The sequence below is a fragment of the Podarcis vaucheri genome (genome assembly GCF_965113315.1).
Source record: "Podarcis vaucheri genome assembly, chromosome: 10".
NCBI lineage: Eukaryota > Metazoa > Chordata > Lepidosauria > Squamata > Lacertidae > Podarcis > Podarcis vaucheri.
The window spans coordinates 57,210,511-57,236,127 of NC_138748.1; the positions used below are offsets into that span (position 1 = coordinate 57,210,511).

The 25,617-nt window shown below is 40.1% G+C and overlaps 1 protein-coding gene across 32 annotated transcripts in view; it reads left to right on the plus strand.

Moving 5' to 3' along the window:
- CACNA1C (calcium voltage-gated channel subunit alpha1 C) overlaps positions 1-25,617 on the plus strand; it is a gene marked incomplete at its 5' end in the record, with an annotated part of 519,781 nt that overhangs the window by 295,805 nt on the left and 198,359 nt on the right. For 30 of the 32 annotated variants that reach the window (XM_082240319.1, XM_082240340.1, XM_082240308.1 and 27 more), the window contains 2 exons: positions 13,620-13,759; positions 21,535-21,674. In XM_082240319.1, coding sequence (XP_082096445.1) covers positions 13,620-13,759; positions 21,535-21,674 — 280 coding nt within the window. Of the gene's footprint in view, positions 1-12,200; positions 12,289-12,726; positions 12,907-13,619; positions 13,760-21,534; positions 21,675-25,617 lie in introns of those variants that run through there. The other 2 variants (XM_082240332.1, XM_082240331.1) reach the window with 2 other exon arrangements.

Genomic DNA, 25,617 nt, shown 5'->3' on the forward strand with positions numbered 1-25,617 from the left:
AAAGCTTTATGTGGGTAAGGAAGGAAGTACCCTGCAAATAAGCCTGAAGATAATTAGGTGATTTGATTCATAATTTGGAAATCACTTAAGGAAATATCGCTTGTCTGATCAGCAACATTACTAAACTATTAAAGCAATGTGCTTTTGTTTATATTTGACTTTTTCCAGTGGTAAAAAGAGACTTGTGATAGCTAGCAAAGAGAAAGGCATTAGAATCTCTCGTTATCCTGAACTACTAACTATATGAATTAATATGGTGGTCTTGTGTCAATGAAATCTTATTAACCTTCCTATAAAGCACCATTTGGCTAAATTAAATTGTATTGTTTAAATATTCACAGGCAATATTGTTGTCCATGATGAAGCATCCACAACCCTGCCTGTCTTGCTTCCCCTTGACTTTTTGCTGTTCTTAACACGCGGACCTAGTGGTGGGAGGAAAAAATCCTTAAATAAGAGACACGGGGGAATGATTAATGGACTTCAATGTCTGTACACTAATGCACAAAGCATGGGAAATAAACAAGATGAGCTTGAGCTCTTGGTACAGCAAACTAAATATGACATAATAGGCATCACTGAAACCTGGTGGGATAAGTCCCACGATTGGAATGTAATAATGGGGGGATACAATCTATTTCAGAGAAACAGACCAGACAAGAAAGGAGGAGGAGTGGCGTTATATGTCAGGGATGTGTATACCTGTGAAGAGATCCAAGATTTAGATCCTCAAAGCCAAAGTGAGAGCATTTGGGTCAAAATTAAGGGAGAGAAGAATAACAGAGACCTCATTGTGGGAGTTTACTATAGATCCCCAAGCCAAACGGAGGACATAGATGATGCCTTCCTGGAACAGATGGCCAAGCATGCAAAAGGAAGGGAGATAGTAGTAATGGGGGACTTCAATTACCCGGACATTTGTTGGACGTCAAACTCAGCCAAGAGCATAAGGTCAAACAGATTCCTCACTGGCCTTGCAGACAACTTCATTGTCCAGAAAGTGGGAGAAGCAACAAGAGGAACAGCCATTTTAGATCTGGTCCTAACCAATGTTGATGACCTGGTTAGTGGGGTAGAAGTGGAAGGATCATTAGGCGCGAGTGATCATGCTCTTCTGAAGTTTACTATACAGCGGAAAGGAGCAGCCAAGCATACTAGGACTCAATTTCTTGACTTTAAGAAAGCCGACTTCATAAAACTTAGGGAAGTGCTGGGTGAGATCCCATGGACAACAATACTAAAAGGAAAGGGAGTTCATGATGGCTGGGAGTTTGTTAAGAGGGAGATACTAAAAGCACAACGTCAGGCAATACCAATGAGACGGAAACATGGAAGGTGCCTAAAGAAGCCAGGGTGGCTATCTAAAGAACTTTTAACTGAATTAAGATTAAAAAAGGATGTGTACAAAAAATGGAAAAGGGGGGAAACCACCAAAGAGGAATTCAAACAAATAGCCAGCACGTGTAGACACAAAGTCAGAAAAGCTAAAGCACAGAATGAACTCAGGCTTGCTAGAGAGGTTAAAAGCAACAAAAAAGGCTTTTATGGGTATGTTCGTAGCAAAAGGAAGAACAAAGAAACAATGGGGTCACTCAGAGGAGAAGATGGTGAAATGCAAACAGGGGACACAAAAAGGGCTGAACTACTCAATGCCTTCTTTGCCTCAGTCTTCTCCGATAAAGAAAACAATGCCCGACCTGAAGAATTTGGAGCAAATGATTCAGCAAAGAAAACACAGCCCAGAATAACTAAGGAGATAGTACAAGAATATTTGGCTAGTTTAGATGTATTCAAGTCTCCAGGGGCAGATGAACTGCATCCAAGAGTATTAAAAGAACTGGCAGATGTGATCTCAGAACCACTGGCAGTCATCTTTGAGAATTCCTGGAGAACAGGCGAAGTCCCGGCAGACTGGAGGAGGGCAAATGTTGTCCCTATTTTCAAAAAGGGGAAAAGAGAGGACCCAAATAATTACCGCCCAGTCAGTCTGACATCAATAGCAGGGAAGATTCTGGAGCAGATCATTAAGCAAACAGTCTGTGAGCACCTAGAAAGGAATGCTGTGATCACCAATAGTCAGCATGGATTTCTGAAAAATAAGTCATGTCAGACTAACCTGATCTCGTTTTTTGACAGAATTACAAGCCTGGTAGATGAAGGGAACGCAGTGGATGTAGCCTACCTTGATTTCAGCAAGGCATTTGACAAGGTGTCCCATGATATTCTTGTAAAGAAGCTGGTAAAATGCGGTCTTGACTATGCTACCACTCAGTGGATTTGTAACTGGCTGACTGACCGAACCCAAAGGGTGCTCATCAATGGTTCCTCTTCATCCTGGAGAAGAGTGACTAGTGGGGTGCCACAGGGTTCTGTCTTGGGCCCGGTCTTATTCAACATCTTTATCAACGACTTGGATGATGGACTCAAGGGCATCCTGATCAAATTTGCAGATGACACCAAACTGGGAGGGGTGGCTAACACCCCAGAGGACAGGATCACACTTCAAAACGACCTTGACAGATTAGAGAACTGGGCCAAAACAAACAAGATGAATTTTAATAGGGAGAAATGTAAAGTATTGCACTTGGGCAAAAAAAATGAGAGGCACAAATACAAGATGGGTGACACCTGGCTTGAGAGCAGTACATGTGAAAAGGATCTAGGAGTCTTGGTTGACCACAAACTTGACATGAGCCAACAGTGTGACGCGGCAGCTAAAAAAGCCAATGCAATTCTGGGCTGCATCAATAGGAGTATAGCATCTAGATCAAGGGAAGTAATAGTGCCACTGTATTCTGCTCTGGTCAGACCACACCTGGAGTACTGTGTCCAGTTCTGGGCACCACAATTCAAGAAGGACACTGACAAACTGGAACGTGTCCAGAGGAGGGCAACCAAAATGGTCAAAGGCCTGGAAACGATGCCTTATGAGGAACGGCTAAGGGAGCTGGGCATGTTTAGCCTGGAGAAGAGGAGGTTAAGGGGTGATATGATAGCCATGTTCAAATATATAAAAGGATGTCGCATGGAGGAGGGAGAAAGGTTGTTTTCTGCTGCTCCGGAGAAGCGGACACGGAGCAATGGATCCAAACTACAAGAAAGAAGATTCCACCTAAACATTAGGAAGAACTTCCTGACAGTAAGAGCTGTTCGATAGTGGAATTTGCTGCCAAGGAGTGTGGTGGAGTCTCCTACTTTGGAGGTCTTTAAGCAGAGGCTTGACAACCATATGTCAGGAGTGCTCTGATGGTGTTTCCTGCTTGGCAGGGGGTTGGACTCGATGGCCCTTGTGGTCTCTTCCAACTCTATGATTCTATGATTCTATGATTCTATCTCATGCATTGTCTAAAATCATCAGATGCCTCACATCTGAAGGCAGGAGTTAACATAGCAGCACAACACTACTCCCTGCTTCTTAATTTCAAAATGAGAATAAGCATGGCTAGAGGGGCAGACTAGAATTACGGGGACCCAGATTGCAATTTCCACTTAGACTGCAATAAAAACCCCATTTACTTGGGACCCAGCAATTACAATAAAACTTACTTCTGTGCAGACATGGTCAGAATTGTGCTGTTAGCCTGAAGCTCACTGGATGACTTATATCTGTTCATGGTGTTTTCATGAAAATAAAGTTATGTATGTTGGCAGTGAAGCGGGAGAGAAATAATGTATGTCACCCCAAGTCTCTTGAAGGAAAGGTGGAATATATGAGGGTAATAACATAAAGGGGGGAGGAACAGTTTTAATCAATTCCTAATTCAGTTTACCAATTCTCTCCCCCACCCCCTTCTATCATACATTAGCAGTTGGGTGAATGGTTCCCATGTTTTGACATGCTGGGAACTTGGAATGGACTTCCTCAGAAGGTGGTGGACTCTCCTTCATTGGTGGTTTGTAGCAGAGGCTGGATAGCCATCAGTCATGGATGCTTTAGCTGAGATTCCTCCATTGCAGGGGGTCGGACTAGGTGACCCTCAGGCTCCCTTCCAACTCTTCAATTCTATGATAAATAAATGGTCTTGCAAGTGAAAGGGAGGCTGGTACTGCTGGTACTGTGATGGTGAATCTGTTAGGACATCTCATTTTTCACTCCTTCTAGTTCTGTTCCCCCCTGTCTGCAAGGAACAGCATGAACAGAATGCTAAATATGTCCTTATATTACTCATGGAATGGAAAGGTCACTGGAATGAGGAAAAAAAGACCCATGCCCCTAGTACAGGGTGAATGAATGAAGCTTTAGGGTTCTAAGATAACCTAGAGATTTCAAGAGGGGAGAGGTTACCAAAACCAACATAAATTACATTTTATTTATAAATAACCCCTTGCCAAGACAATCACTAGGGAAAAATCTCTACAGATTAAAATCATAAATTAAAATATAAAATACACATGAACATGATAAATAAAACTACGGTACTTCTGAATTATCAATAAAGGAATGGATTGAGTTGCAAACCCAGTAGGGTAAGCCTTCTGGCACAAAGACTCTGACCAGTTTCACATGTGCCCATTTTGAGCCGCTTTCAGACAGCCATAGCAACAGTTAGAAAGACAGTTTTAAATGTGCTTGTATCAGGTTTTTAAATCAGCTGAAGGTCATGTAGGAAGGTGGGCTTACAATCGCATTGTGACCTTGCTGTGATATTTATGCTAGGAACACAGGAACAAGCTGCCTTTTACTGAATCAGACTCATGGTCTTTCTAGCTCAGTATTGTGTACACTGACTGCAAGATTTCAGACAAGGGTCTCTCTCAGCCTCAGTGCCAGAGATCAAACCTGAGACCTTCTGGATACAAAGCATATGGTCTACCACTGAACTACCATGTAATTTCTGATACAACAGCTCTTGATTGCTACTTGGTATTCCAAGCTTCATTCTGATGGTTCCAATTGAGCCTACTGTGAACCTACTACGTTAGAAACATATTTACAATTTTTTTGTAATTCTAACAGTGTGAGTTCATACATTGTAGACTCGTAGGGTTAGTTGTCCTACTCATGGGAAGAGTAGCACTATAACTGAGAAAAGACAGAGAGAATACAGTGGTACTTCAGGTTACAGATGCTTCAGGTCACAGACGCTTCAGGTTACAGAATCCACTAACCCAGAAATAGTACCTCGGGTTAAGAACTTTGCTTCAGGATATGAACAGAAATCGCACCGTGGCGGTGCGGCAGCAACGGGAAGCCCCATTAGCTAAAGTGGTACGTCAGGTTAAGAACAGTTTCAGGTTAAGAACGGACCTCCAGAATGAATTAAGTTCTTAACCCGAGGTACCACTGTATAAAAAGCAGAGCATTCACATATACTGATTCATATGGAATTTTTGAAAAAATATATACTGTAGCTGGGTGGCTGAGGGAATCCTGAACACAGAGTTGATATTTGAGAGATGTTATCCTTTTCAGGTTGGTACAACAGAAATCATAAGGGGCTGGAGAAAAAGAGTATGGATCCCCAGGAAAGACTAGGGGTGGGATTTAACCCTCTAGCAAAATTATTGTTACCCAGAGGGTCATTGGTGGCGGGACAGGCATCTGCCCCTCCCCCCATGGGCTCTTGCGGATATACAGTAGTTTCCTTGGAGCATGATCTCTTCATTGACTTACATCGGGAAGGGGTGGTGATGGAGTACACAGCTTAGATCCATGTGAAAAACAAGCGCAATCCTTCTTCCAAATCACTGTGATTGTAGTGTCCAGGGGAAATCATTCTGATTAAGGCCTAGACCTATAAGTCGCAACGAAAGCTCTTGCACACCATCTCTTCTCTTGAGCTTGATTTTGTGTTACTGGTATGTTTTTAAATGCAGCTGACTCTTTAACATGCAGTATTGAGGGTGGTGGGCACTGGAGCCCACAGAGTGATGCAGGGATTTATGGAATCTCTGATCCAACTGGAGGCACTCTGTTAATGGCTCAGTCTGACTCAGGCATGTGAAAACCTCATCTGCATCACCCTTATTCTCCTTGTAATTCAGGAACTATTCAGAGTCATACTATATGATACACATATTTGCAAACGTTTGTTTAGCATAATCATAACTTTGTGTTTTTGTGTGTATATTTAAAACATCTTAGATGCATGCCTAAAATATATAATGTATGTAGTAGTACCAAGACTTTGAGGAGGACAGATTACTTAATGGTTCTATCAGAATTCTCTTCACACATCCAGAACAGAAATAAGAAAAGATGAAAGCACAGGGCACTTTTGTTGTTGTTTAAAAGTTTAATTAATAAAAATGATGAGCCAGAATGTTTTATGTCTTGTATGCTTATCTCATTTGACTGCATCAGTGAACCCAAATACCTCTGCATGAGGAGCAGCAAACTCATTTGAGTCATTTAGGGAGGTGAATGAAACATGATACACTCCATGATGATCTATTAGATGTGGCTGTCATACCAAGGCAGATTTGATTTAAACAAATTCATCTGACATTCTATCCCATAAACAATGGTAGATGTGGCAGGTGATCTCGATAGGGCTGAAAATGGTTGTTCTAACCTTGGCAAATTTTGCAGGGCTTTGACAGCAGCCTTTAACAAGAGGCATTAAAGCATTTATTCATGGGATCTTCCCATACCACTGGTTTGGCTTACTAGGACAATTGAGAATGTGGGTGTCATGTAATCACACTTACCGTGTGTGTGTGTGTGTGTGTGTAGCCGTAGCCATAGCCATAGCCATAGCCATAGCCATTTCAGGAAAAACAGTAATAACTCAAAGGATTGTCTCTTCTGAGCTGACTCAGCTAAGGAACAAGCTATATGTAGTTGTATGTAACTTTATACAGTGTGTTTAAAGAAAAGAAATCCCTTGGGTGAGAATATGCTCAGAGACACCCTACCCTGTTCCTTAATTCTAAGGGCCAGCTAGATGTGATGCTAAATGTGTAATTAGATAGCAATTATTTCCTAGTTAGAAAAAGGAAAACATGCTGAATTCTCTCTCAATTTAAAATAAAAAATAATAAAAGATTCTGCCTCGTGCTGGTATATGCACAAATGAAAATGTCTCCTTAGCAACGAAGTATGTTCTGGAAGTAACCCAATATCAACAAATCTGTCTCAACATCTGCTTTATAGAGTTGATCCTATAAGTATGCACTTCTGGCTCCATAGTGCTAAAGGTCAATGTTATTAATGCTAACTGCAGCCTTGGGTTAACATATTCACACAGTAAGGATATCCATGTCATGGATTTGTTGATAACCATAATCCAGAAACAGCCTTCTACTTATGTTTTTCATAGATTTTTCATATCACAGTTTCCTCCATTTACAGATTATTATCTCTGAGGAGAAAATGCTATACTGCCTGCCATTCATTTCTTTAAAAAAAAGAAAAATTGGCTGCTGATACAAGTTGCCAGTGAGCTTGATTATTTGCAATATTCCCTCTGTGCATTTTGTGAAATGCTGGTAAAGAGCAAGGCTATTTGGATGAACTGGAGGCTGGATTCTGTTTGGAGTACATGAATCAACTTTCAGGTTATGCATTAAAATCTAAAAAACTCAAAGAACAATGATTAGCAAATATGTTTCATTAATTAGCACACTCTTGAGCAAGAGTTGTACATACACCATTTTAAGCAAGCTGTTTCAAAATTGAGAGAAACAGCTTTCATAACAGTGCTCCCAGTTTAATCCTGTCAATAGGAACTTCTAATGCAGTGGTTTTTCAGGAAATTGCCCAGCTTCTCAATCAGATTAGATTAGCAGTTTTTGAAAGAACAGTTAGAATAATCTCTTTTCAATATCTGATGAAGCAGACTCTGGTCCAGGAAAGCTTATGGCATAGTACATCTGTCAAGGTGCTACAAGACCCTTGGTTCTCTCTTCACTAGAGAATAAGATCTTGTCTACTTTTTGCAACCTCCAATTTAAGTAAACAATGATCATGACAGACAGTGGACATTGTGTGCAGAATTCTCCAGAAACCCACCAAATATATAAGAAACTATTAGCTTTAGGTCAGGAGGTCACAGATTTTTAATATCACTATAGTGGAAATAGGTGTCAAAGGGTATATTTCTCTAAATTTATAATCCTACATACATTACCCAATTCAGGGGAAGAAAATCCATTTTCATGCCAGCTTTTAACCTCTGTGGTTTAGATTACTACTTGAAAAGGCACTGAAAATGGGATTAGCAAAAATGGGATTAGATTGGTTTTTTTGTAATGTTTTTTATTATTATTTCCTTTTATAATGTATATAAAACAGAGAAAACAATTATAATAGAAAAATATTTAAAGATGAAAAACTAAACTGTAAAATAGATACATAGAATGAGTAGTTGCACATGAGTTAAAATAACAAAGTCCAGGTAAAGACTAACAGCTTTATCAGATCATCAAGTATTGTTCCAGATTTGCCAGGCTTGTGACAAGCGTTGTCTTGAAAATGAAGGTTCCACTGTATATAAAAGGTGTCTGGAGATTCTAGCCCATGTCAGAATCTTAAATTATGTGTAATCTTCTCAATTATAGCTATATTCCAGAGTGAGTGGTACCAAACATCCAGTGTAATATTTGGGGCTGTTTTCCAGTGAGCTGCAATTACTATTCATGCTGCCAACATAATATATAAGACCAAGCCTTTTGACATTGGTATAATCAAAAACCTAACATTAATTTTGGACAATATTTTCTTTGGTAATATTTATTTCTGTCAAAATTAAATTCCAATAATCTTGCACCAGCTGACATTCCCACCATAAATTATAATATGTACCAAGTTTATTACAATTAGGTGATATAGAAGGAAACGTTTTTGATATTTGCAAAGTAGTGTTATACCATCTGTGTGATAATTTTTACAGGGCCAGGCCACTGGAAACAGATTTTAATGGTTGTGCTTCCTAACCCTGAGAAGAATTTATGTGCCAGTGGATGAGATGATTATTATGTCCCTAAAAAGATTGTGTGTGGGGGGGGGGAAATATGGTACTACATAGGGGAGAGAATTATAGGGTTTGGCTGTTAAGGCTTGGAAAGTTTTTACAGTAAAGCAGAATCAAGACTGACCCAAAACATTTTGATGCTTACGGTATCCCATTTCACATACTGAAGTTGATTGGACTGGTGCTTGAATCATAATTTGACACTGGGATGTGACAGTTTCTTCCTGAGAGCAATAGGCTAGTTTAGGAGGCGCAGGGCAGACTGCCCTCCAACACCTCAAACCGCCCCCCAACATTTGCAGCCTGAAGCAGTTGCCTCACTTTGCCTAAATATAGGGGCAACCGTGAGCTGAATCATAATCTTTGCTAGATTGAACAGGCAAAATGGACTGAGTGACATCTGATGCTGTAGAACACGTAAATTTCCTGGAAATTATTATAATGTATATTGATTTGGCATTTTCATCCATTGCACCCACACACATTTAGTCCATCCTCCTAGATTCATTATGTATTCAAATATATTAAAATCAGTTGTGTTCTTGATATGATAGTGGAACAGAGCAATTGGACAATGATCAAGGAAGGAAAGCTAACACAAACTGAATAATGGAGGTACAGGGGCTCAGTCTTGGCTCTTACAGTTTTGGGATTGTCTTTCTCAAAAAAGGAATATTGAATTTGGAATATTGAATATGAAAGGCTGAACTTCATGTATTAATTTTAAATAACCATCTATTTCTTGCAGGCCACTAGTAAGAATACATTGCAGGTATACAACTTCAGTTCATTTTAGCAGGATTCCCTAGAAGTAGATTGCATGCACGTTAAGTTAGAAAAGTAGCTCTTAGGAAGTATTAAGCTCCAGGTGATGAGTGGTAAAATTATTCATCTTGCAAGAAATTTAATCATAATTGTAAACCAGCCCTCAGAAATGTCCAAATGTTTGTACTTAGGTTTCAGCATTTGTACATTAATTATATAGTGTTTGAAGTATTTCCAGGGATCATTGCAAGTTGAAGAATTTTACCACCTGGAGCTAAATGCTTCCTGAGAGTTAGTTATCAAACTGAACATGCTCCCAATCTACTTCTGTGGAATCTTGCTAAAATTATAGTATAATTGGGTGGACAATAAGGATAGCCTCATGCCTTTTTTCTGGAACATAATGGGAATTTTGTTAACTTGCATTGTTCTGCTTAGCCAGTGTGGTGTAGTGGTTAAGAGCGGTAGTCTTGTAATCTGGGGAACCGGGTTTGCGTCTCCGCTCCTCCACATGCAGCTGCTGGGTGACCTTGGGCCAGTCACACTTCTTTGAAGTCTCTCAGCCCCACTCACCTCACAGAGTGTTTGTTGTGGGGGAGGAAGGGAAAGGAGAATGTGAGCCACTTTGAGACTCCTTAGGGTAGTGATAAAGCGGGATATCAAATCCAAACTCTTCTTCTTCTTCTCTTAGAAAGTGTGTTAACCTTAGATGTATGACATAAGTTGAGGTAATGGCTTCTTGTTTTCATATTATTTCAGATAAAGAAAGTAGCACTGTATGCCTACAGAGTGGCACTCAGCCACGGATAATTGTAGCATCATCATCATCATCATCATCATCTATTATTTATACCCTGCCCATCTGGCTGGGTTTCCCCAGCCACTCTGGGCAGCTTCCAGCAAAATATTAAAATACAATAATTCATCAAATATTAAAAGCTTCCCTAAACAGGACTGCCTTCAGATGTCTTCTAAAAGTCAGATAGTTGTTTATTTCTTTGACATCTGGTGGGAGGGCATTCCATAGGGTGGGTGCCACTACCAAGAAGGCCCTCTGCCTGGTTCCCTGTAACTTCACTTTTCGCAGTGAGGGAACCGCCAGAAGGCCCTCTGCACTGGACCTCAGTGTCCAGGCTGAACGATGGGGCTGGAGATGCTCCTTCAGGTATACTGGGCCGAGGCCATTTAGGGCTTTAAAGGTCAGCACCAACACTTTGAATTGTGCCCGGAAATGTACTGGGAGCCATTGTAGGTCTTTCAGGACTGGTGTTATGTGGTCTCGGCGGCCACTCCCAGTCACCAGTCTAGCTGCCGCATTCTGGATTAATTGTAGTTTCTGGGTCACCTTCAAAGGTAGCCCCACGCAGAGCACATTGCAGTAGTCCAAGCAGGAGATAACCAGAGCATGAACCACTCTGGCAAGACAGTCCATGGGCAGGTAGGGTCTTAGCCTGCGTACCAAATGGAGCTGGTAGGCAGCTGCCCTGGACACAGAATTGACCTTCCCCTCTATGGATAGCTGTGAGTCCAAAATGACTCCCAGGCTGCACACCTGGTCCTTCAGGGGCACAGTTACCCCATTTAGGACCAGAGAGTCCTCCATACCCACTCCCTCTTCCCCCCAAACAGTACTTTTGTCTTGTCAGGATTCAATCTCAATCTCAATCCATCCTCCAACTGCCTCCAGACACTCACACAGGACCTTCACCGCCTTCACTGGTTCCAATTTAAAACTGGAACACAGATGCATAATATGGCAGTTTTTCTACTGGGCCTGAAGAGCATCTGACTTAGCCAAAGGTTTAACTGTGTGTTTCTGACTATAGAGGCTAAAGTGATGAATGTGATTTTTAAAAATTAAATCCGTTATTAGATCAGTCTATTGGGCTGTTTTCATCTCTCTCTCCTTCCCTCCTTCAAACATGTATTTTGCTTCCTCTTTCTCACATTTTTTCTGCTGCAGTGGTTCTCAAATTTTATTCTGGGAAGTTCCCTGGAGTTTATTGTAACTTTATGAGGGGTTCCTAAATTAAAAGATTAGTAGTAGTGAACAAGCTTCTCTGAGGGACTATGGGTCAATAAATAGCTTCCCATCAAACATTACTTACTAGCAGGTGGTAGTTAGACATGTGAGGTTAGCAAGATCCTTAAACTGGTTTATTTTAAAATGGGAAATTTTTATAAGAAAACAAATAAACATTCAAAACATCCTGATGTAAAATAAATCCTAGCAAATAAATCCTAGCTTTGGGATTGAAGCAGCTAGTTAAAATGTTTTTTTCTTTTCTTTCCCCAAAGTGTTCTACTATTGCAGTGTTTGTTACACTGTCACCGTAGTCCTCATTATAAACATTTTAATTATGACCTTTCCTTTAGAAATAAATATCTGTTTTCTATCTGAACCTCTGGTCACCAATCTCTCTTTCTAATTTCCCTCAGAAGGCTCTCAAATGAATTCCTAACTGTCATTTCTAAGGGGCCTCTGTCAGCAGCACCTGCTTTCTTCCCGAGGTTCTAAAAGGGGTTTCCCTCACTCAGTGCAGGGCCACCTCTTCTCAGAAGCCTGAGAAGGATTCCAAGTTACCTCACAACAGATAACATATTATCAGTTAAATGTCAATTTTATAAACCACATACAACTTTATAATACATTCACCTAAATACCAGTTACATAACAATGCTGACCCAAAATTACAGTTTACAGTTTAACTTTAGTGGCTGTACATTGTGCTACATGCCAACATGCTCGGATTAACATCAGAGAGGGCCCTGCTGCATTGTTCTTTCTACAGTCTGAAGTTAGGCAGGCAGCTATGTGAAAAAAATCCTTTATTGTTATAATGGCACCAATGTTATTGAGTGTTCTCCCCAGAGAGGCCTGCCTGGCTTCTTCATTGTTTAGTCTTTCCTGGTTAATGATACATTGCTTTTAAAAAGGCTTTTGTGGAGAGATGGCTAGTTGATTATTAGTGGGCACTGGTGTTTTTTCCCTTGTACCTGTCTATTAGGTAGATCAGTATTATTATCTCTAGAGTTACAGATGTGGGGAGGGCTTTAAACCAGAGGAAGTGGCTTGCCAAAAGCCACTACTGAATTAGTAGCTAAAGTGAACTTTGAAATGGAGACTCTGTGGTTCACAATTCAGATCTCTTATTCACAACTCTACATGTATGCATTAATGGAAATTGAACACAAAGAATTTCAGAACATATTTTTTCAGCTTCAGGTTTTTCATAGTTGGCTGGTTAAAAAAGAAAGCAAAATGGATCCAATGAGATTTCGGGGTGGATTCTGATTTTAATGTGTATATAATAATGGTTTGTTTTTGGTTTGGTTGATGATAAAAACAAATAAAATGACAAATCCTATTTAGCTAAAAAACATGTTCAGCTGGATCTGGATGCCATATGTTAGATATTCAGTTTAATTTACAATTGTTCTTTGAGCTTGTTTCATTATTTGAAGTTAGAATAGTTTAATGGGTATAGATACTGTACTGTTTTTCTGTGGTGATTCTGATGTGTGTAGCTTGTGAGCATATCTAAAATGGGCAAAGTTAGAGTCCTCACACTGGTCTGACCAGTGTTTTCCTGATGCAGAACAGAATTTCAAATCCATTGCAAGAAGATAGAAAGGAGAAGGGGAACAAAACAGACTGGCCCATTGATTTGTAAGGTTTGACACCATATTGACTGAGATGCTGCTTCATTGTCACTAGGCCCAGACCTGTAGTGTAACCTGGAAGAAAGCAGTACACTGGAGATTCCAGTTTAGGACCTAGTGAGTTTAGGATCACACCAAATGGTTGTCCTGTGAAAAAAGATAGTTATCTCCATCTTGGAGTCCCAGCTCCATTTCTCATAATGGTGTATTACTGCAATTTCTATACTACATGGAATTAACAACACTGTTTCTTGTTTTCTTTTGTCTTTTCTGCAGGAACGAGTGGAATATCTCTTTCTCATAATTTTTACAGTGGAAGCATTTTTAAAAGTAATAGCATATGGACTTCTCTTTCACCCTAACGCTTACCTCCGCAATGGCTGGAATTTACTAGATTTTATAATTGTGGTAGTAGGGTAAGTATTCATGGTTTATGTATGTGTTTCCTTTATTTAAACACAAAATGGGAATGAGATATTGTGTCTGTATGATGAAATTAAATACATTCTACCTTTTCGGGCAGGGCTGTGGTGCCTTTACAAAAATCTGGCAGAAAAAGCTTTTCCAATTCAGAGGTTGAGGTGGCTTTTAGAATCGTCAAAGTTATCAACATTAAGGATAAACTTAAGTTTTGTTGGGTGAAATAAGCCTTCTTTGAGGCCAGAATTCACATGACATGGAAGATGAGTGACAGGACTTCCCTAACAATGTTTTATTTGTTCAGAGGAGGTTGTGGTTTCTGATTGGGGTTGCAGCTCTGAAAAGTGGCTCAAACCTTTCTTCCAAACTTTCCCTGATTTAGAGTAAACTTTGGCTATTGCTTCTGATTTGTTTGGAAAGAAAAAAAAATCACGAGCACCACTTTGGGTGACATGGCATACCAAGGCTTTTGGTTTGTTGTTCCCAGTGCAGTGAAGTGAAGACTTTTGAGCAGCATGCACCACCAGTACAATGCTCATTCACACTAAATCTGAGTTAAACAATAACTATGTTTTCAAGTGATGTGGAAACCAGCCATAGCCAAGAGATCATGTGATGAAACCACATTTTGTATTATAATTTGCACAGATTTAGCTTAAATTAAAGGTAAAGGTAAAGGTACCCCTGCCCGAACGGGCCAGTCTTGACAGACTCTGGGGTTTGTGCGCCCATCTCACTCAAGAGGCCGGGGGCCAGCGCTGTCTGGAGACACTTCCGGGTCACGTGGCCAGCGTGACAAAGCTGCATCTGGCGAGCCAGCGCAGCACACGGAACGCCGTTTACCTTCCCGCTGGTAAGCGGTACCTATTTATCTAGCTTAAATTAGGTTAAAGTAAATTAATTAGCACCTAACTTTCAAAGCCAGTTTTCAAAATACATTATTTCTAAGAGAGAAGATAGGGTAATAATGACAGCAGTAAATCTATGTGGAGCTATTAAATGAAAAACTGATCACAATCTTGGCATAAGTGCCTTTTCTGCTATAAGTGGGTCTCTTCAGTCATACTAATGAGTAATGATGACTGCATAGCTACTATAGAACTTTTGTCCCCTATTACTGTGTAGGCAATTCCAGATAGTAGTTCCTCCAGCTCCAGCATAGGATGAACCTCAAATAGGGATTATTTGACAATACATGACTTAGCAGTATGGTAGCTAGGGTACATTGATGTGCCACCTGTGCTAATTTGTATTTTAGGGATATTGTCTTGGTGAGTTTCCCCGCATACTCCTGCCCTTTTTCATGTTGATGCCAGCTGACTGACATCAAGATTTCCAAACAATAATTGATTCCTACTACTTTCCAGTATGCTGTGGAATCTCTAAAAGGGATTAGTTATGTGCAGTATAAACAGCATCACAGCTTTGCAGTGTTAATTAATTTGAAATAATCATGGAATCAGAAACACCCTGAAACCAATTCACTAGCTGTTTTAGGTGACAGATAATCTCACTGAGCATGCATGCTTATCACTAAAGTAGGGCATTTTAATAAGCTTCCAATGGGTTGTATCCAGTGTTGTCCTTCTGTTCATTAAAGGCTATTTGGTCAATCAACTTCTTCCATGAATGGAAGGAGAAAGAGGTGATTGTTTGCAAATTGACCCTTTCTTGTCAGCTCTCACACATGAGTTGCCAATTGCTGTATAGCTCAGTTGGTTAGAGCATGGTGCTGATAGCACCAAGGTTGCTGGTTTGATTCCCCTACAGAACAGCTGCATATTCCTGCGTTGCAAGGGGTTGGATTTCCAACTATTATATGCTATAACTCTATTATTCTATCTGACACACGTGGGAACCATGGCACATGGAAGGCTTTTTAGGTGCCCTTGGGCAGGCAACCCAAACACTGAACTTCTAAGTGATCTCTGTGAAATGGCAGCAGCAGCATTTGTGTGTGAATGTGTAAAATAAATATTTTATGATCTCCACAATCAGGATGAGCAGAACATAACTGATTGTCCATGGTAAGCATAAGGGTTGTTGGAGTATATGTGTCTTTCTCATTTTGTGTTATGCCATGCTCTCCATGGCAGCCACTTTATGTTATGCCACACACATCCATAACAGCTCTTTTGTGGCTGGTGTCCCTAGTACTCTCTTGAAAATGTGCTCACCAGTCCAAAAAGGTTGGCAACCCCTGACCTACACTGTCCTAGAGAATTCCCTGACATTATGGTCACCAAACAGGATACTATTTGGTGCACCACCCAATAAGGGTCACAATCTGGTCTATGGGGTCACGAAGAGTCGTACACGATTAAACGACTAAACAACAACAACAGCTCAGTAACAGGACACCTTTGCATAGTTTCCGTAAAGCCTGGCCTGACTGAAGGCCCAACCCAATTATCACACTGCTTCTGATCTCAGCCTTTCTGCACCTCAGCTACTGACCAGTATTACCAGCTGTTGGTGCCACTCACAGCAGTAAAAACATTGTGCCATCAATGAGCCTGCCTAGCAGGGATGCTTTACTTCAAGTTCTGTTTCAGAAAGAAGAGACTGGCTTGCTCATGTTAGCAATATGAAACTGTACCGAGAAAAAGGAAGAGTAAGAAATGCAAGAAATGGATCCAGACCCAATTATACCCTTCGGAAGGAAGACACACTTAAAGATTCGTAGTTTTCTAACAATTATCCTTGCACTGGGACAAATGCTGCTTTTTTAGTAGCTGCTTTTTTTAAAAAATGGATTTAACCTCAGATAATTTATGGCCTTTTTACAATTGAACCATTAAATACTGCTTTGAGGAAAAAGTCCCTTTGCACAGGTTTCTGTCATTAAGCTGTATATAAGTGTTACTAGCTGAGTGAAGGGATCAGACGTCGGTCTAATGAGACAGAAAATCTTGAACTGGTTATCATAGTCAAAACACTGCTTTACTTTTTAAGTTTGTTTTTCTTTTCTTCTCGAAAATGGATAACATTAAACTGTAGATTTAAGATCTTAAGAGGACACAATTTAGTTGTAAGAAAACAGAATGATACTGTTCAGACTTAATATTACAGTATAGACAAAACTAATACCATGTTTTTGGAAAGATGATTAGCCATACATTTAACAACAGAGAAATACATCAGAGACAGTTATTCACCCACTAACTCATGGGTATTAGTAAGATAATTAATTATAGCCGATCCTCTAGAGTCCCATGTGTGTAGAGTCTGTAGGGCTTGTAGATAAAGGTCCCCAATAGTAGAGTTTAAATCTTAATAAACTTTGTAAGATAGCAAAAAGTCATTTCAGGCTGGTTCTATTTTGCGAATGGGATTCATTCACATGCTGGTAAAATTGGGTTGTTGTAAGTTTTGTTTTCTTATTTTTTGTTTTTTGTTTTTACATTGTTTTTACACTTCTTTATTGTGATCTACCCAAATAACTGTATGTTATGGGGCAGGTGGCCCTGTGGTCTAAACCACTGAGCCTCTTGGGCTTGCTGATCAGAAGGTTGGCGGTTTGAATCCACATGACTAAGCTCCTGTTCCTCTGTCCCAACTGCTGCCAACCTAGCAGTTCAAAAGCATACCAGTGCTTTAGGTACCGCTGCCGTGGGAAAGTAAACAGTATTTCTGTGTGCTCTGGCTTCCGTCACGGTGTTCCATTGCACCAGAAGCCGTTTATTCATGCTGGCCACATGATCCAGAAAACTGTCTGGGGACAAATGCCAGCTCCCTCAGCCTGAAAAGCAAGATGAGCACTACAACCCCATAGTCAGCTTTGACTGGACTTAACCGTTCAGGGGTCCTTTACCTTAACTTTATGGGATGGCATATACATCTTGATACATATATAAATAAGGGGTGTGTGTGGCATCTGTAGTTATCTCTGTAATCTAATTATATCTGATAAATGCAACCTGACTCTTTTACCCTCAGCCCCATCAATGGCCAGCCCTTTCCATTGGCCTGCCTAGCCCCAACCACCTTTCCTCTCTCAGACTCCATCACTTTGCATAGTATGGGATGTTGAGAGAGAATTATACCCTCCTATTGTTCTATTATTTGTTTAGTAATCACCTTGGTTTCGCCTCATTGATTCATCTTCACTTTTATTCTCTTTTCCCTAATGTGAAGATTATAACTGAGAGCAGAGACTTATTTAAGTTTTTTGTACAGCACCTAGGAATTTCAGGCATAAAAGAATGTATTTTGGGCAGCAGCTCCCCAGTTTTAGAAAGACCTCATCAGCGAGGCTATCTAACATGTCCATTGATTTATTTTCAGCTTCGGGCAATGACCTTGTTTATTTTCCCAGGCCTTTAAAAATAATTCTATTAATATTTCACTGTGGTTTTAGGATGTTGTTTTAGCTCTGTGAAGAGAATTTTGTGACTCTGTATTACATTTTATGCTTGTGGCTGAAATTGTGTTTCCCTCTGGTCTGTTATTGTTTTGTTTTACAGAATCTGGGGGCTGCTATTTGATTGGTTTTATTGGATTGGGATTTTAGGGCTTTGACAACAGTGTCACTCAGCTGATGGTATGGCTTCCATCATTGAAAGGAGGAGGGAAGACTTTGTCCACAATTTCCACTACCTCTGTAGCCCTAAATCTTCTCTAGGGGGTCCCCCAACCCCCTGAAGCAGATTTGAGGTGAGTGAGAGTGGGATGGGGAGAGAGAGAAGAATCACTGAAAATTGTTGCTCTCCTGTTCCACTTTACCATCAGCTGAGTGGCTCTATATAATACAACCTTTAATTTTTTGTAATTGTTTGTTGCCTAGGTTATGGGTAGGCATAAGAGGAACTCAGTTTCACTCTCTTTGTTTCTCATTTTTCAATTCTTAAGTTTTCTACATTTCCACATATATTTAGCATTTTTAAAACAGTCTTCATGAAAATATTTCTGCATTTAGATACGAATTTCAGACAAATATACACATATGCATTTGTTTAGTCTATTTTCACTAATAAATGCATTTTTATGCACACTTTACCTCAGTGTATGCCTCAGTATATGTTATACATATTGGCTGAAGAATTGCACTGTAAAATTTGGAGATTGCAAATTTCAAAGGATGGCTGTGTTTCAGTTCACATATTGTTTTGGAAAGTGCAAATTAGCTAGCTTTGCTTTTAAATGCAAACTGAATTGAATTTCTCCTCTATCACAAGTTACGGGATGACTGATCATTGCGGGGGGAGGGAAATAAAGGAAAAGCCACTGGAAATGTACCTAGGAGATATTGTGAGTGACATCCCATATTTAGCTCATTTGTTTTCCATGTGTGGAGGAGAATGAGTTCCTTTCAAAATACAACAATGGAAGATGGATCATCTTAAGGAAAATGGAAAGCAGCATGTCTTCACAACGAGAGACGATTGAGATGTATGACTGAAAATGAGGCTTCTACTCTTTTTTCATGATATGCCTAGTGAGGGAACAGTCACCATGATTTTTACTGCAGGAAATTTTGAAAGAATGCTGTGCAAAGTGTAAGATGGGTACACTTGCATGGCTGGGAACAAGCTTTCTATAGTATTTCCATGTGATGCAGAGACTGCACAGAGCAGATGAGAAGGGATGTCTCCAACCATAATTGGACTATAGCAAAGATCTTCCATTTGACAGTCCACATTACATGTTAACATGAGCATAATAGCTAATACCACCCTGGGCTTGGCAAGCTTCCTTCTATGAATTTGCGGGCAAGATTCTGGTTTTGGAGAGATTTTAGTAAAGCTGTAAAACACTATCAGAGAAACCTTTTGCAGTGAACTCTCCTTCAGAGGACTGGGACGACTGCAGACACGTCACTCATCATCTGGTGAGAGGATTATGTTTAGCAGAGGAGCAGAAATATTTGAATAGGAAACAGAACACGTTCCTAATGCTTGTTCACTGGACTGTAAGAAATATGCAGAGCCAAATTTGGCATCTGCTGTCTTTTTGAGCACCATCTAATTACAAAACAAAAACCCCCAAAATTTTCTGCAAGATTATTCTAATAATTCATGAAGGAGATTTATAATTTTAAAGGTGCTTTAAAAGCTTTATGCCTTTTGTCCTTACAATAACCCTGTGGTGTATGCCATTATTATTTCCCTTTTAGATATTAGATAATTCTAAATACATTTACTTGGCAGCAAATCCACTGAGTTAAGTGGGACTTGTTTGCTGATAAGTATGTTTGGGATTAATCTAAGGGTGAGCAAATTACTATAAAACTCTTTAGTAAACTGAGCAAGTAACTGAACCAATTCCTTAAAGGTATTTTATACATTTTACCCCCTGGTTTTGAGAGCCTGTAGTGTCTAAGCATATGTGCCCATCTACTTTCTGTGTGTATTCAAGTCTTCCTTCTCATACACTATTACAGTCCAATGTATTTACATTAATTAATATGCTAGTAACACCAGAGAGTTACCAGTGTGGTGTAGTGGTTAAGAGCGGTAGACTCGTAATCTGGTGAACCGGGTTTGTGTCTCCGCTCCTCCACATGTAGCTGCTGGGTGACCTTGGGCCAGTCACACTTCTTTGAAGTCTCTCAGCCCCACTCACCTCACAGAGTGTTTGTTGTGGGGGAGGAAGGGAAAGGAGAATGTTAGCTGCTTTGAGACTCCTTCGGGTAGTGATAAAGCGGGATATCAAATCCAAACTCTTCTTCTTCTGAAGGTGGCTGTGAAGCCCTGCAATCCTTAAGCCACTTCAGAGCCCAAACAGCAGTTGTGGGTTGCTATTAACTAATTTATTATCTGATTTATGCCTAATTATATTTAAGTACATATTTACATTTACTCAAATGTAATGCATGCAATTTTTGGCCAGATTACGTCATGAAAATTAGTGTGTGCGTTAGATTTGATAGTTCATTGCATTCGAGTAAATACGGTATTTAATGTTTAACTTTGAACACTATTCCATTAATTGCTCTGGATTGAGAGACTTTTTGCTGATGCGCATTATATTCACCAGCAAATACTTTTTTGGTTTCAAGGTTTTGAAAATTGAGGTGCACATTAGACTTGATGGCACATTACATTTGAGTAAATATGGTATTTTTAGGTTCCTTTTAGGGCAAAGCACTCACAAGGCCCCTTACATAAAAATCAATAAGGTAAAGGTAAAGGTACCCGTGCCCGTACGGGCCAGTCTTGCCAGACTCTAGGGTTGTGCGCTCATCTCACTCTATAAGCCGGGAGCCAGCGCTGTCTGCAGACACTTCCAGGTCACGTGGCCAGCGTGACAAGCTGCATCTGGCGAGCCAGCGCAGCACACAGAACGCCGTTTACCTTCCCGCTGGTAAGCGGTCCCTATTTATCTACTTGCACCCGGGGGTGCTTTCGAACTGCTAGGTTGGCAGGCACTGGGACCGAACGACGGGAGCGCACCCCGCCGCGGGGATTCGAACCGCCGACAATGTGATCGGCAAGTCCTAGGGGCTGCGGTTTTACCCACAGTGCCACCTCCGTCCCACAAAAAAATCAATAGTAACACAAAAATATAGCATACATAATATTTCAGTTAAGTATTCAGCTATTCCAGATTATCTATCTGTAAACTGAAATGTGAAAAAGGTGAAAAGTAAAGAGCAAATGGTTGCATTTATGTGCATTTTATAGGCAGATTCATTCCCCCCCATTTTTCTCTTGTGTTCTTTGCAATATATGCAATATATTAAAAAGCTGCAGTAATTTTTCTTCCTTTTATTTTTATCCATGCTGTCTACTAATCATTTGTTTCCTCTTTCCATTTTCTTCCACTCAAGGCTTTTTAGTGCAATTTTAGAACAAGCAACCAAAGCAGATGGGGTAAATTCAATAGGAGGCAAAGGCGCCGGATTTGACGTCAAAGCACTTCGGGCTTTCCGAGTATTGCGTCCCTTACGGCTGGTATCTGGGGTTCCTAGTAAGTAACTAAATCCAACTTCTCTCTCTCTCTCATTGTTGTTGGGTTTTTTCAATAGAAGATGTAAATATTGTGAGATGCTGCTGTTGCTGAAAGAGATGTGTACTAAGATGTTCAAGCACTTGACATGATAATGGATTTCAGGGTGGAAGATAAAAGAAGGGGCAAGGAATATACTGCACATGCTTCTGGTTATCCTTAACACTTATAAAGAATATAATCCAGTGTGAGATAACAGAGAGGGAAAGATACAGGCAGTTTTTATGAGAGAGGAGTTGCTGCACAGGCCATATGTGATTGAGCTATCGCTAAATAATATGAGGTAATAGATCAGTTTAAAACAACAAGAAATGAATACATAATCAATGTAATGAAACTAGTATGAATTAAGTCAATCTAAGAACTGGATTGCTGACTCTGAAATAGATGTCTGTTAACAATCTCACATATGGCTGGCTTGATGAAGAAGCTCTCACAGTGACTTAAATGCCTGTTCTCTTGAATGGCAATTGTATTCCCCTGCATTTCCCAGAAGGCTAGGATTCTGATCACATCTGGACAACCTTTTGTAATGAAGTAATATGATAGAGATATCATTTCCTGTGGTGTGCACACTTTGTTTTTTTGTCCTAGTGCCATGCCATGCCAAACAATGGATGGGGGGAGAAACACTGCAATAACTCCATAAACCTGTGACCAGAGCTGTGTACTCATTGTGAGAAATAATGCCTCCATCTGGGATGGTGTCAGTATCCAGAAGGGTGCACTGATGCTGATGTTTGGTCCTCCTATGCATCGGTTCCCCTGGATGCAGGTTTATCTGATCACAGCAGCTGGGTCTGGGAATCCACCTGCATCTTTAAATTTTACACAATCCTCTGACATGATGTTAAATGTACGTGTTCTTCCTCCCACACACACTGGGACTCCTGGGACTGGCATGAGGAATTACTATGTGGTGTAGCCAGTTCATGTCATTGTTATGTGCAAACAGCATGTCTAATATGCTTTGTAGGTAAGAGGACCCACATATATGAGAGTATGAATTCATTTTTTGAAGGTGACACTATGATGGACTTCCTGTTATAACTTTGATATTTAAGGAATGCCAAGAAAAACAATTATTCAGCCTTCCGCAGACGTATCTTTTTAATCAGCTAGCATTATCACATCTCATGTGCACATGGGTGATTATTAAAACTGCATGTTTTTATAGAATTTTAAGATTAGCAACTAAATAAGTTAGAATGTGGGCCTCATTGAAATGCTTCTGCAGGGGGAGACTTATTGAGGCAGCTAGAGCTTTGCATGCTGCAGCAGGCAAAAAATTAGGGAAGTTCGATGAGGCATGAATGGGGGAAGAGCAAGTCTATCATTTGATAAAGGAACTTATTTGTACCTTAATAAACTTCTAGGGTACAGGAACATTAGTTCTTCCTGGATCTGGTAAGTTACAGCTTAACAGAAGGGCTATATTGAGATCATTGTTAAGCTAACTTATACACAGCTCCATATTTTGATGAAACTCCTGAGCAATTTTACAACATATTTCAACATGTGGGATTCCAGTGTGCTTTTCTACCATCCATATGAGGTCAAATATTGTTCCAGAAGTAAACCTCCATTTACAGTGTAATTTGATGGGCATCACGCTAGCCCATAACATTTTGCTACCTAAAGTGGAATCCTCCTACTCCCCATAGGATTTTTTCAATGAAGCACATATGCTCATATATAGTTAACATGGTACACAATCATCTACATTGATCTTGTTCATCTCTCATTAATTTCAATGGGGCTTGTGCAATAAAGTCTCCCCATGCATTGTGTGCCACCATGGCTCTAAATTCCACCACTGTCTACTGCCTGATGCAGTTGATTCACCTGGCCCTTATGACACAGCTATTTTCAGACAGAGGGATCAGAACTTAAATGTGGATGATGCTACCTTGGCTTTGTACTTTGTTAGTACATGGAATGTACATGGAATGTTAGTATATGGAATGAGCTGAATGGGCACAAGAGACAGGGCCTTTTGATTAGGACAGCTAAACTATGGAGCATCATCCCAAATGTGGCCTACTTAAACATATAGTGCGTGTATTTTCTCACATAGCAAAGATATTACTGTTTCAGTATGCATTTTGCTGTGTGCAAACTGCAGTAGTTCTCATTTTATCATGAAACACCTTGAGGGCTCCCGAATGGAAAAAGTGGATAGAAATGATTAAAATAAAATAATGTATTTGTAGACCACCCTTCAACAAGAGTTCTCGGGGTGGGGGGAACCATGTGACAATTGAATATAAAATAAAACAATCTGCAGTAACACCATAAAAATAAAAATGCAATTTCATAATATAGGTTTATATAAATGAATAAACTGAAGTAGGCAGTTACTTTAGGTAAAGGTAAACATGACAAAGTCTAAGAGACAGTTTGCATTGCAGCACAGATATCTAGGGCTGCAGTCGGTCCTAAATTAGGTAGCTTATATACAATATTATTATCATTTACTGACTATACAGTATTATTATCTGTACCTTAATTGGTTGATTTATTTATCAATTTAAAATTTAGTTGATTTACTTGGTAAGGGACAAGTTTAATTTAGGGCTCTGAGTGGATTTTTCTTTGGTGCTGGTGTGTTACTCTTAAGAGGAAATGAAAAAGAGGACATTAAAAGAGCATTTGCTTTTAAGAATGAAAGACAGAATTATAGAATTGTAGAGTTGGAAGGGACCCAGGGGTCATCTAGTCCAACCCCCTGCAATGCAGGATTCTCAGCTAAAGCATCCATGACAGATGGCCATCCAATCTTTGCTTAAAACCTCCAAGGAAGGAGAATCCACAACCTCCAGAGGGAAACCATTCCAATGTTGAACACCTCTTACTATCAGAAAGTTTTTCCATATGTTTAGTTGGAATCTCCTTTCTTGTAACTTGAAGCCATCAGTTCAAATTCTACCCTCCGGAGTAGGGGGAAAAACAAATTTGTTCCCTCTTCCATGTGGCAGCCCTTGAGATATTTGAAGATGGCTATCATATCTCCTCTCAGTCTCTTTTCCCAACTAAACAGCTCCTTCAACCTCATAAGGCTTGGTTGCCATACCCTTGATCATCTTGGTTAACCAACTCTGCACATATTTTAGCTTATCAATATCCTTCTTACAGTGTGACAAGCGAAACTGGACACAGTATTCCAAGTGTGGTCTGACCAAGGCAGAATAGAGCAGACTATAACTTCTCTTGATCTGGACACTATACTTCTGTTGATGCAGGCATTAGCATTTTCAGCTGCCGCATTACACTGTTGACTTATGTTAAGTTTGTGGTCCACCCAGACCTCTAGATCCCCATCTTATAGTTGCATATCTTGTTCTTCCTGCCTAAGTGCAGAAGCTTACATTTGTCTCTGCTGAAATTCATTTTGTTAGCTTGGGCCCAGTTCTGTCTTCTGCAGTATTAGCTACCCCACCCAGTTTGGTGTCATCTGCAAATTTGATGAGCACCACCTAAATTCCTTCATCCAAGACTTAGAACTATTCTGAGGAGACTGGTTATCCTGGTGACCCTGAGCCACTCTTTGATCTCCTTCACAGCTGAACCATGTTTTGAACTTTAAAACTGTGGATTGGCTGAGCAAAGTTCCAGGTTTGTGTCCTTCACACTCCCCTTCCTCCTCTCATGGTTTAAAGCTGAAGTGTTATGGAACGTAGCAAAGTTCAGTTTGAATGGGGATCCCTAGCTTGAATCTAACACTAAACTGGGATTATTTAAAAGTGAAACTAGTCAAGGGGGGAGAGCATGCAAGCTTGATGATTTGCTCAGCTTATTCAGGTTTATATGCATAGCACTAAACCATGGTTGCATGCAGACATGGCAACTGTCTTTTAGCCCACTGCACCTCATGCAGTTGTTCTGCGTATAGGGAGAATAGAAC